At 44.8% G+C, this 13,316-nt stretch overlaps 1 protein-coding gene across 1 annotated transcript in view; it reads left to right on the top strand.

Moving 5' to 3' along the window:
* Positions 1–9,309, top strand: part of Mthfd1l (methylenetetrahydrofolate dehydrogenase (NADP+ dependent) 1 like) — a 186,417-nt gene extending 177,108 nt beyond the window's left edge. Inside the window, exons 27-28 of the mRNA XM_074072325.1 lie at positions 2,595–2,715; positions 9,010–9,309. Of these exons, the coding sequence (XP_073928426.1) occupies positions 2,595–2,684 (90 nt within the window). The 3' untranslated portion in view covers positions 2,685–2,715; positions 9,010–9,309. The remainder of the gene's footprint in view (positions 1–2,594; positions 2,716–9,009) is intronic.
* Positions 9,310–13,316: the final 4,007 nt, after the last annotated feature.

Here is a 13,316-nt window from a genome sequence, read left to right as displayed (position 1 = left end):
CAGGGTCCACTCTATGTGGTCTCTGCCCCTGGAAGCAGGGACCAGGTGCTGACCACCTTGGTGTCCTCACAGGGAGTCCTGAGCCAAGGTTGCTGAGTTGCACGAACCACTGCTGTGTCCCTTCCTGCAGTCCAGGCACCCAAGGGCATCATAGTGGGGGCTGGTCGGACAACACGAAGGACCTGAACTCTGCAAGGAGATCACATTGTGCACCCAGCCCTCACCACCAAGTGCATGTCTCCTTTTCAGTGCGGGAGATGGTACCAACTGCTCAGGAAAACAGTTCCAGAACATTCCATCACTACTGTGTGAAACAAATAGAAATCCCCCTTGCACTATCTGTTTTCACTATGATGACTTTAATATCACTCCTTTCCCGCAGTCACTTGACATTTCACGGGGTCACTTCTCACGCTTCATCTCAGTGTTACTCAAATGACCACCTCAATGACCATTTCTCTAACCAATACTGTCCGCCACATCCAAAGGGAAAAGGGAAGGAAGAGAAAGAAAAGGCCTAATCCCCAAGACACAAACTTTTTGTGTGTCTGTGTTCTTTCTCTAACTACCCTCCATGTTTACCCATCTATTTAAAAATATTTATTAAGGGCCTGACATTGCCAGACACTATATTAACAATTCAAAAAGTACCCTCTTAATAAAGCTGTTGGATTTTTTTAGTTCTGTCATTAAAAAGAACATCTTATTTACTTAAATCCTATCATAATGTTGTATTTGAAGGGTAAATTGAGGCACGATAAAAAAATTTTTTTCAAAGAGTCCGAGCAAACCAATGATTCATGAGTTCAGCCAGCTGACACCAGTAGTGGCTCAGGACCTCCACAAGGAAAGGCAGAAGTTAAGCACAGATGACTTGTGGCTGGGTACACTTATCAGCCACCTGTCAGGAGAGAGAAAGATATCAGATCATGAAGTGTAGGAAGAAATAAGTGTGCATAGAAATGCTATCAGAGCAGTAAAAAAAGTAAGTAGGTTTAAGGAGAAGTCAGAAAATGGATTATTTCACAAACACAATAACATTAATCACAGTGATATTTTGGTTAAGTAGAAATTAAAACTACTTATGAGACAGAACTCATAATCATTTTTCCGTACATATCAAGAATAGTCTGTCTTTTTTTTTGTGGTACTGGGGTTTGAACTCAGGGCCTCACACTTGCTAGGCAGGTGCTCTACCACTCGAGCCATGCCCCTAGCCCTTTGGTAGCTTATTTATTTTTCAGAGTCTTGCATTTTTGCCAGGGCTCTCCTTGGACCATGGTCTTCCTACTACGCCTATTACATAACTGGAATTCAGACACAAGCCACCACGCCCAGCATCCAACTTATGTGTTGAGATCATGCCAACATCTTGCCTGAGCTGTCTTGAACCTTGATCCTTCCAGTCTCCACCCCCATAGTAGCTGGGATTACAGGTGTGTACCATCACACCTAGCTGTTTTTTCTTTTGCTTCTTAAATATATGGCCATTTTGTCTTTACTGGTCTTTAACATGTGGTCATAAAGGCTATTGCTAGAACTCATGGTTTTTTCAAAATAAGGTTCACCCACCATCACTAAGTATTTGGAAGGTTCACCATAGTAAAAATCAGGGTGATGAAGGTGGAGAGCCCATGTTTTTGGCCTTTGTAAAAGAATCCATTACTGCCTCATGACAAGCAAGAACAATTTAGAGACTCATTAGTTATTTTAGGCTGAAGGCTTCCTCAGGCACACAGATAAGTCAACACAGAGCCCCACTGACCCTTGGTGTGTGCCCAGAGGTCAACTCCCAAGGCTCTCTGGGTTCTTTTATTTCCTATATTGAGTCTTGTCTGGGGGCTCCAGTCATTTGTAACAGTTTTTTCTTGGTAGAGAATTTAGGGTGTGTATACAAGGTCTTGTTAACATAACTCTATAGTGTGTTTGCTTGGCAGGAGGAGTTTTATTTTCAAAGTGGATTTATTGGCGAGGGCTGTTTACTCACAGGTCAGGGAGTCTCTTGGCTCTTCGGATTTTGTGCTTTCTGTCTGCTGTGGCTCCTCCCAAACAAGCCGGCCTGATTCTTGGAAGTATGATCCTGTCTTTGGAAAAGGACATGGGAATTGTCTGATTAAACTCCTTATTCTCCCACTTGAAAGAAAGAAGTTGAGGACTGGGTATAGTCCAGTGGTAGAGCACTATCTAGCATGCACGGGGCCCAGGGTTCAATCCCCAGTACTTTAAGAAAACAAACAAAAAAAATAATAAATGAGTTGAAATAGAGGAAAGATATCTTGTACTCCGGGTAGTTTTGCCTCCCAATTTTAAGACAGAATGACCAAAAGGCACGTTCTGATTCAGACAGACCTGACTCCAGGAACCACACAAATCACACCCTGCCTTTGTCAGCCTTGGCCACTCATCAGCTAAGAGTGACTAGCGGAGAGTTGAACTTTCAGGTCTGTAGAAGTAGTATGTCAACAACCCTGTGGTACAGGTGGTGGGTGGGCTATGACAGACTATTCCATTGGTAGCTTTGTCATATGGCCCCACATTCACTGCCCTCAGGGTGCTCCTTGAGCGCTGACACAGTGCTTTCTTCTCTCCTCCAGATGAGCACGATGCCTGGGCTGCCCACTCGGCCCTGTTTTTATGACATTGACCTTGATACAGAAACAGAGCAAGTTAAAGGTTTGTTCTAATGGAACAAGGCCTTCACAGGACCCAATCCAGGTAAGCTGTGTCTTTATTGTTTCTTCCTTTTTTCCCCCCCATTTCAAATGCTTTTTTAATTTGTTTGTTTTTCTGATACTTGGTAAAAAGTGACCAGATAAGTAATTTCCTTCTTTAGTTACTACAAGTTTCTTCCAAATGGCTGCTGTGACTTGGGTACTCTCTTGGATGGGTACATGCAGTTAGATGGTCAGTCAACAGACTGTCAGTGTAACTGGATTTGAGTCCTGTGAAAGTCAAATGGTGCCAACTCTGGCATTGTAACAAAGGTGCCCTGCAAAGTAATTGTCCTTGTTCCAGAATTAAATCCAATATCTGAGTGTGGAGATGTAGCTCAGTGACTAGGTGTTTGCCTAGCATACACAGGGCCCTGGGTTTGATCTCCAGTACTGAAAGAAAAAACAGTATCTGCTGTCATTTAAAAGAGGAATTTCCTAGCTGCTACCATACAGAGTTAGAACCGTGGTGAGGTCAGTCTTGACGTGTTCCTTGCCAAGGGTTGCCGTAACAACGTACTACAGTCCTGGAGGTTAGAAGGTCAGAGTCAAGGTGTCAGGCAAGCAGGTTCCATGCCACAGGACACTCCCACTTTGCAGCTGCATCACTGCAGCCTCTGCCTCTGCTTCTGTGGTCACCTGCTGTCCTCCCTGGGTGTATCTGTCTTCACATGGCCTTCTCTTCTTGTCAGGACACCAGCCATATTGGATTCAGATCCACTCTAATGACCTCAGCTGCAAACGACCTTATCTCTGAATCAGTTCACTGCCACTGGTGCCCAGGGTTTGGACTCCAGCATTTCATTTGGGGGACACAAGTCTACAAGTATTGGGCTCTCCTGCTGCTAGAGAGACATGTCCACATGGGCAGTCCTTCCCACTCTGGGACCCCACGAGGCACGGGAGGGACAAGACAGCAGAAACTAGGATACTTGATGGCTTATGGTCCCCACAGTTTGAGAAGGGGATCTTGACTCAGATTCTCAGGCCACCCAGACTAGGGCTTCTGGCCTCCCCTCGTGCTGTAGCCACACACCTGGTGGCCTTTGTTCTTACTGCCTGTCATGAAGGAAATGACCACACTCCCAGTCCTCCTCCCAGAAAATGCCCAGTCACAAGTTTCAAAGACTGGGGCCTACCTTCCCCATCTCATCTGTCAGATATACTCACCCTGTTCTCAGGGTGCAGTCCTTCCCTAAACTCCCCCAATTCCTTCTCCCCACTCGCTCCTGTTCCTCAGCCTGGAGCCCCCACCTCTTGCCGTCATTTTGCTCGGGGCCTTCAGATGAGCTTGCTCTACCTACGGACCCTTCAGCATCTCTGAGTTGGGGTCTAAGTCTGCAGAGTCCCGTTGCCATGGCTTCACCCCAGGAGTCAACATGGAAGGCTTTTTTTCCCCTAAGTCTTTTTTACTAAAGCACAGAAGCCCTAGGCTAGGATGAGAAAAGGGAGGGAACCACTTAAATGAAATCACACTAAAACAAAGTCACTCGTTTTGTGCTGTGAGGTGGTCTTTGGTGTTTATATGTTTTTGTTGCTAAGAAGTGAGCACTCTTTTAACTTTTTTAGCCACAACCAGGTGTTTTATCTTCATCTTTTCTAAAAAAGAAAACTCCAGCAAATGAAATCGGGTGACTAGTGTCACAAAGAAACCCATAAGCTGGAGCTTTGGTAACAGCATTGTTTTGGTCTTTTGTTGTGGCTCTGTTGTGAGTGTCTTGGATTTCTCATTGGAGGCCTTGGGAAAATAACAATATCATTCCTTTTCAACTGAAAACTGACCTTTGTCCTAACTAATCTCTTTTCATGTCAGGGATCCTGTATGGGACATTAGTGTCATTTGTCAATTGTCTTCAGAACAATGTATACAATTCTCCCATTTCTATTGAATAGTGTTTTTCCAGCTTTTTGGTCAATCGTCATTTGCTCTCGAAGCAGGTCATATGAACCCAAATTATACCTTCGTGATTGCAGCTAAAACTCAGTCATCCGAGGGATGTCACCTTTGCTGTACTAATGCCTGCACTTGAACCTGTATTACTTATGATTTCTGTGTTCCTTAAGAAGTACTTCCTGCAGATTTTATCTGAAGATGGAGCAGGAGGCGGTGGTCAAGACTCTGGGCTTTGGTACTTACCTCTCACATGCCTGGCCCTGCTCTGAGTCCCTCACACAGGTGGTCACAGCTCCCCTAGACACAAGTGTTGTCCCATAGGCCACAGAGGCTTCTGGAGGGTTGGCCCTGACCACTGGACTGCAGGGCAAACCACTGCACAGCGCTGCCTCCCTTTTCACCACCACCATGGGATGTTTTGCCTCCCCTGTCACTGTGGTGCTAACATCAACCCAGGGAGATAATTGGCATTTTTACTTCACAGCTGGGAAAACACTGCCCCAGAAAGGCCAACAACCTGCTCAAGTTGGACAGCTAATGACCACAAAGTCAAATTCAACCCAGATTTTGATGCCTCAAACCACAGGAAGTCCTAATTTCAGTCACAGGCCACTTGGACTTACACTGAAAAATACCAAATAGTTGAGTAGATTAGGGTGTAGTTTTTTTTCTTATGAACTAAAGATAATTATTTGGTTATTAAAAGCAATGACATTGTCAGAGTTCTTTTTAGTCAGTGTAAAGAGCACTATCTGTTACTTAATTCTCACTTGAATGGCATTTGTCATTGGCCAAAGCTTTTTCTTTGTAAATTGCTAAATACTACTGTAGATGTTCTGGGTAGTGGTTCAGAACTCATCATTTGACCCTGTTCAAACAATTGAAAATGCATCTGGCGTCCTGAGATAAAGTCACACTACAAAACAAATGTCCCCTTGGTGACTTCTTGATATAGCAGTACAGCAAATGTTCTTTCTGTTTCCTGTGCCTCTCACTTGTGGCAACCAGGGGCCACTTCTGCTAACAGTCAGAGACTTGTGCCACTCAAAATGCAGGAAATAAAAGTGCTACCTTTTGGCCGGTGGACAGCTTGGACTAGTTTGGGCATCAGAAAAGGAAATGTCTGTCTCACTTTGCTGTCGCTGGAACGTGACTGCAGATGGTTCTGTCCCTCAGGGTAAGAACAGCACACTTATGGTCCTCCCGGGAGCATGGTGGAGACGTACGTGCCCGATGTGGGAAGAGCATGTGTGGCTCATGACTGCTTTCCTTCCTCCCCTTCCTCTTTCCTGCCTCTCTCGCTGTCCTTCTAGGAAATTGCGTGAACTAAATGAGAATGTGAAATCCAAGAAGTCACCAGAACTCGCTCCCAAGACTTTCCTGTACACTTTCACCATTGCTAGAATAGGCGCATGAGTCATTCTTTTGGACATCACTAAATAGAATTAATTAAAACAAGTTTTTGTCCCAATGAAATCAGACCTGCCATTCAGTCTTTTGTTCGAAGGTGACTAGATTTAGGGGGGTGGGTGTCAATCCCCTTTCTGGTTTCTTATTCTGAAACTCAATCACATTTCTGAGCCTTTCCAGGGCTCATTCAAATGAGCCCACAATAAGAGTCCAGGTTCTCCCTTACCTCCTTCTGGTCAGTACTCAATCAAATTTATTCTTGTCGTGCTATAAACATTAACTATTTACCAAAGAATTACCTTTCTAGAATTGCATACATGGAAAGAAGCAAAATACCAGCTTATTTCTCCCCTAAGCTGCCTTTAGGGCAGAAATTTTCAAAAATACGTAATAACCACAAGTGAATCTCAAGTAGGATGGCCAGTTGTTTTGTTGACAGGGTCTGATGGACCCCAGCTTACACGCCACAAGATTCAAGGTGTCAGGAGAGAGCACCAGGACTCTGTGATTTGTGTCTTAAAACTTTGTCTTTTCACACATCAGCTCAAAAATTGCACAATCACCATTTTGGTCAGGAAGGGGATCCTCACCAGGCACAGATGGCTCACCCCTGTAATCCTGACTACTCAGGAGGCAGAGATAGGAGGATTGTGGTTCAAAACCAGCCTGGGCATAGTTCACAAGAACCTATCTTGAAAATACCCAACCCAAAAAAGAGCTGGCAAAGTGGTTCAAGTGGTAGAGTAGCTGCTCAGCAAGCATGACGCCCTAAGTTCAAGTCCCAGTGTCACCAAAAAATAAGGGCAGAAGCCATCCTGGGCAGAACACGTCCCTCTCCTTTTGCTGTTCCCAGGCAAGGACAAATAGATTGGAAGCCCACACACAACTTAAATCACCCTCACTGGCAACTACAAAAAAGTGAGCATTCACTCTTCCATCTACAATGAGATGTTTTGAAGCTGGGCACATTTTGATTTCTTAGCTTTCTTATACTGAAATAGAATATTTCATATATTCTGGGCTGAGGATGTAGCTCAGTGGTAGAGCACTTTCCTAGCATGTGCAAGGCCCCGGATCCAGTCTCTAGCATGAAAGAAAATTATATATTCTGTCTTCCAAAATATTTTCTGACTGAATAAACAATTCCATTTTACTTCTCTCCTTAGTTACTGAGTTTGATTTTCTTTTTTTTTCATGTATAATTGGACTTTGTATACTTGTACCAACCCTTCGAGTTTCCTTAAAATATGGGAACACAGCTAGGTATAATGGTGCACTCCTATAATCTCAGCACTCAGGAGGCAGTGGCTGGAGGATCCCAAGGCTAGCCTAAGCTACATAGCAAGACCCTTTCACATGTATGTCTGTGTGTGTGTGTGTGTGTGTCTGTAGCTGGGCACCAGTGGTTCATGCCTGTAATCCTAGCTACCTGGAAGGTTCAGATTGGGAGGATCATAGTTTGAGGCCAGCCTGGGCAAACAGTTCATCTCCAAAATAACCAGAGCGAAATGGACTGGAGATGTGGCTCAAGCAGTAGAGCACCTGCTTTGCAAGTACAAAGCCCTGAGTTCAGATACCAGTCCAAATATATATATATGGGTGCACAGACTCTTAAACCCCTTTATACACAAAACCGTAGGCCACAAAGACACTATGGCTAATCAACAGCTCCCCACCTCTGCAGCAGGGAAGTCTTGCCAGCTGAGGGGCATTGCCAGCCCCCCTCCTCTGCCCAGCACCCCGATTTATCCCCAGGACTCACTGGCCCCTGTGCCTAGGATCCTAAGCACTGAAGTGAAGCTGACCTCGTGTCTAAGACAGGGACAAGAGCTACACTGGCAAACCTCCCTTCTTACCATTTCAAATGGTTTCCTTCTGTTTGTGTTTATTATGCTGTAGTACTTCTGTTTTCTGTTACTCCCCTGGCTGGGAATCTGATGTTAGGGGAGTATTTGAAGTTCCTCGACACCCTCCCCCAATCCCTGTCTTCTGTGCTTGAACTGATCAAGCATCCTCCTGCCACCAGACCTCTCAGTTATCTGTGGGAGGCCGACTCGCCTGATTTCAGCCAAGTGAACCCTCTTGGCCCACAGATAAATCCTTCCATGTATGAATTCAGATGAAAGGCCACAGACATGCCCCGACATCTTTCCTGGAGTGTGAACATATTTTCTTCTGGGACTTAGGTGTTTTGCTTGCTCGATGTTTTTAAATGTGGTCTGATCACTTTCTAAAAGATTGCAAGATTCGAGATCTAATTAAGATTAAGGCATCTTAATTTTCTTTGAGAGAAAGCAACAAAGCTTTAACAACAAAAAGTCTCAGGTCAGGGACTGGGTGCGTGGCTCAAGCAGTAGAGCACCTGTCTAGCAAAGGCATGACCCTGAGTCTGTGTTCAAACCTCGGTCCCAAAAAAAAAAAAAAAAAAAAGAGAGAAAGTCCCAGGTCCACTCACTTCTGTGTTGTCCCATGTGCATCTTCAGATCCTGCTGTCTGTACCCATTATAAAAGAGGAACAGAAATCCCAGGCAGTGGGATTCTTCTTGGGTTTTTTTTTTTCTTTTTTGGGGGGGCGGGGGGGCGGAATGTTACTGGGGTTTGAACTCGGAACCTCATGCCCGTCTATCATTTGAGCCACTCTGCCAGCCCACTGTGGGATTCTTAGTCTAATATCCTACACATTCACAGGATGTGAATGCAGGTTACAGATCCCAAATCTGGAAGTCCTGGAAACTTTGGAATGTCTTGGGAAGGTCAGGGGCCGTGCTGACTGATTCTCACCTTTCAGAAGGAAGCCCTTCCAGACTGGGACCCGGGCCTTGTCTTGGGAATATAGTCACTTCTCTGCACTTGACTTTTCTTCTGGCCCCAACTTTAGAACTGCAACATTTAACAGCAAAGGAGGGCTGGGGGTGTGGCTCAGGTGGCATGCACACTCAGCCAAGGAAAAAGCTGTTCTTAAACCTCTAATGCATTTTCTGTCTGTCTTTTCAGGCTCGTTGTACACAAGTGGCCCCTCGCCTTTTTGCCACAGTTGGAGAAGAGAATGAACTGGAACACACTTGTTATGAAATGTCAGAGAAAGGGTGAACTAGACCAAAGATCGCTTCTTCATTCAGGACCAATTCTGTCAGAACCTAGCGTAGCGTTCAGCTAAAGGACCTCCACCACATGGAAAGAAAGTAATTTATTTTCTGTTTCTGCAGAGTTTACACTATTTCTACTTTAGATGTTTATTTTGTGGGGACTGTCAGATTACCAGCGTGTGAAGTAAAAGGTGACATTTTTCCACTATGGACTTTAATGTGCTGTCTTTATTTGCAGCGTTGTGGGGTGGAACTCAGGGCCTCGCACACACTAGGCAAGTGCTCTGCCACTGAGCTATACCGTTATTTAGTCTTTGAAAACAAATACATATCTAGGAAACCAGCCAGCAAGTTGTCAGCTCCACACACAGCTGCTCTCTGGACCTCACTGTGGAGGTGAAGCTGGCCGGGGTCGCTACCTGACACCGATTTCCTGAAAAATTGTGAATACCATCAGAGCTTCTTCCATGTGGGGGACAAATCACACACAGAAATAGCTGGGCAACTGTGAGCTCTTGCGACCGTCGTGGCATAGTCAGGCCTCTTGGAAAAAAGTGTGTTGTCTCTCCATAGCTACTTTTTGGGGCCAGTGAAATTTACATCACTTACCTAAAACAAGTGGTTCTTCCCCCCGTGACGAGTCTCGGTGGCCGTTCAACTTTCCAAGGCCCATAGGGGTAGGAAAAATAGCTCTGAAAGGTCAGGTGTTTGGCAAATGTTTTTCCTTTTGCTCAACCTTCAATTCATAATAGAGAATGTTCTGTGGTCTATTTTACCCTCCCCGGAGTTCCTGACCTTTCTTGGTGTCCGTTTTTTCCTATAATAATGTAATATTACGTAAAAGTTAGAACAAAAGCAAGGATTCAGGAACAAACAAGAAGTGATTGTCCTCTCAGCAGTATAAGTAAAAGAGTGACCATAAATATCCTGAACGACCCATGGGCACATCCTGCAGGGTCCACTCTCCGCTCCAGTGACCTTGCTCAACCCGTAATATGTCTTTAGGCACAATCTGGTTTGTTCCAAAACACAGATAGCTGAAAGGCCTCCCACTCAAACGCTGCCTGTCCCAAGAATAATTTCTCTCGGCAATTCTAGCATGTCCCTCCTTGTTCTTGCCCTTCATTTGGTATGCATCTCTCCAAATATCCAGCTAGCTAGCATTTTCAAGGTATAAATCTATTTGATGGTGGCTGTTCGCCATCAGTGTGTTTTCCATAGACACACTCAGAAAGAAGGTGTCTCATTGTGAACTGATTTTTTTTTAGGCTGTCACTTTCTGTGGTGTTCATGTTCTTATGATTTAAGGCTTTGCTTAAAATTTCATTTTCTATTTCTGAAAATGTTTTAGGTAAAAACATTTTAGAAACCTCTACTCAAAAGGCCAGGGACTTCTTTTCTCGTGGTTTCACAGGCAGCTGTTGAAGTCCACAGAGCGAGAGCTTCTTGTCCCTCTGTGGGGGGGACCTTTTCAGGGCTCCCTTTGGAAGGACCTGTACCACAGGTGCTGTGTGGGCTCTAGATTTTTCCCATGTGCAGCTCGTTTCAGCTCCTCTAGTTGTCTCCCTGGATTGCCTTCTCATTTGCTGCCCTATTGGGGGAACTCACTCCTGTTACTGTGCCCATCCCACCAAGAAGGAAGGTCCCTAACTAACTCCTGATGACTTGAGGTCGTGGTGGACAGAGAAGACAGCCTACCCTCCATATCCCTGGGTTCCGCATCCATGAATTCAACCAACTGCCCACTGATAATATTCAGGGGAAAAAAATGTGTGTATTAAGCATGTCCAGACTTTTTTTTTTTTATCCCTGTTTCCAAAACAATTCAGAAGGACACCAGCTACATGGCGTTTATACCACGGTAGGTGTAAGAAACCTTGGGATACTTGAAAGTCTGTTGGAAGTTTGTGGGTTATATGCAGATGCAATGCAACTTTTTTTTAAATTAGGATATATTCCTTATACGGGGGGATTCATAGTGACAATTCCAATTTACTTACATTGTTCATTAATTACATCACCCCCATTATTTCTCCCCCTCAACCCCGTCCCCACCCAAAACTTTTTCTTTTTAATGTGATCCGTTTCAAGAATTTGTACATCATTTTTACACAGCTGCCATGCTAATCTCAGTGTCATTCCAGTTGAGCTACCAAAGTAAAAACTATGCCACTTTGTATGAGGGACTTAAACATCCTCGAATTTTGGTATGGTTGAGGAGTATGGAACCAACCTCCCAGAGATACCAAGGGCAACTGTAATATTTTGGGGAGGCCTGGGAGGAGCTGGATAGCGACCATCTCTCCTGAGTCCACAGTGTTAGAAGTTAAGGAAAGGTAAACTTTGACCTGGAGGGTTGAAGTTAGGAATCTTCCCAAGCAAGCAGACCCCAATTTCTCTCTGCCTCTGTGACTGAGGTGTATAGGAGTGGTGAGGGGCTCCCGCCACCCACCGGGGCACAAGTGAGAGGTCACCCTACCTCTCTGCCTGACACCCAACAGTAGCAAGCCCTGCAGAGGTGAAGTCGCAGACCAGAGAACCTTCTGTGGGAGACCCACAAAGAGCCCAGTGCAGGGATCAGCTGATGACAAGCACGAGAGGAACCAGGGAAGTGAAGTAGCAGGGCAGTCCATTCAAGAATACGCTCAGGTACTGAGGATAGAACCCAGAGCCTCTGACATGCTAGCAAGTCTGTGTTCTACCCCTAGGCTGTACCAATCACTCCAATTAATATGTTTTTTTGAGGCACAGCTTCACTGGGTAGCCCAAACTGGACTCTGATTCTTGATCCTCTTGCCTCAGTCTTCCTAGTGCTGAGATTACAGGCATGCACCACCACACCTGACCCTATTTGTGCCCATATTATTTTGTTTTAAATAGAATGTGCTGACTTCATTAAAGCAATGCTTCATAATAGGTATTTAAGGAGTCCTAGTTACTTCCCATCTGAGCTAAACCAGAGTTTAATTTCTTTTTTTTTTTTTTTTTGGCACTGGGGTTTGAACTCAAGGCCTACACCTTGAGCCACTCCACCAGCCGTTTTTTTTGTGATGGTTTTTTTGAGGTAGGGTCTCATGAACTATGCGCCCAGGCTGGCTTCCAACCTCAATCCTCTGCCTCTTGAGTAACTAGGATTATAGCTGTGAGCCACTGGCACCCAGCCAGTTTAAATTTTATCTTAATGTACACATGCCTGAAAACAAGATGGTATATTAACCTTATTTATTCCAGAAAAATCTACAAACACATATTTTCATATGCTTTTGTATGCACAAGGGAGTAAAATCAATGAAGTGCATTTTTATAGCATTTAATAGAAACTTGTAATGCATACATATGCTCTGATATGCAGATATGCATGGTGGTGCATGTCTGTAATCCCAGCTACTCAGTACTCAGGAGGCAGAGATTGGAGAACTGCAGTCCAAGATCAGCCTGAGCAAAATCTCGAGACCCAATGTGAAAAATAACTAAAGTGCGAAGGGCTAGGGGGCATGGCTCAAGTGGTAGAGTGCCTACCTAGTAAGCACAAGGTCCTCAGTTCAAACTCCAGTACTGCCAAAAAAAAAAAAAAAACGATCTTCATATAGTGCCTTAATTCTAATGCAACTGTAGACAGACCCCAAAAGGCTCTTATAGCCATACTTCAAACAAGGGAAGATGGGCTAGAAGTCAGGGTTCTATGAACTTGAATAGGAAACATTCACCACCTTTATTTCCACTAACTTTGAACTATAATTTAGCATCTCCCTGCATTGTAAATGTCACCAACACAGCACAGTAGCGTTAGCAGTAGCTACATCTTCATCGCCGTAGACATCGAGGTACTTTAACATTCATTATGTTTCTGCAGATACTCAGTCACTACCTCAAGGTCGTGGGAGTTACTGACCTGCCGCTTTCCTTGCCTCGAGTGTGAACTGAGGCACATAAGTATTGCTGTCACAAAATTTGGTCGCCTTTTCACTATCCCATCCACTATCATTGGTTTGCTTCCAATCACATGTGTTTCACTTTAGCATTTAAAAACATTGTTCTAGAAAGGGTACATGGGCGCCACCAGTCCGTCCCAGGGGATCCATGGCACACCGAAAGGTTCTGACCCTCTGGACCAGATGAAATGCTAGCAGCCTACATCCTGGTTCTGAGCTGCTACCTCTACATCTGTACTTCCCGAAGGTCTCTGCTCCAGGGCAGCTGGGCTGGATGTAATCA

The sequence above is a fragment of the Castor canadensis genome, chromosome 1 (genome assembly GCF_047511655.1).
Source record: "Castor canadensis chromosome 1, mCasCan1.hap1v2, whole genome shotgun sequence".
In the NCBI taxonomy this organism is placed as follows: Eukaryota; Metazoa; Chordata; class Mammalia; order Rodentia; family Castoridae; genus Castor; species Castor canadensis.
The sequence above is the reverse complement of the archived record's forward strand: the minus strand, read 5'-3'. Positions and strand labels throughout refer to the sequence as shown.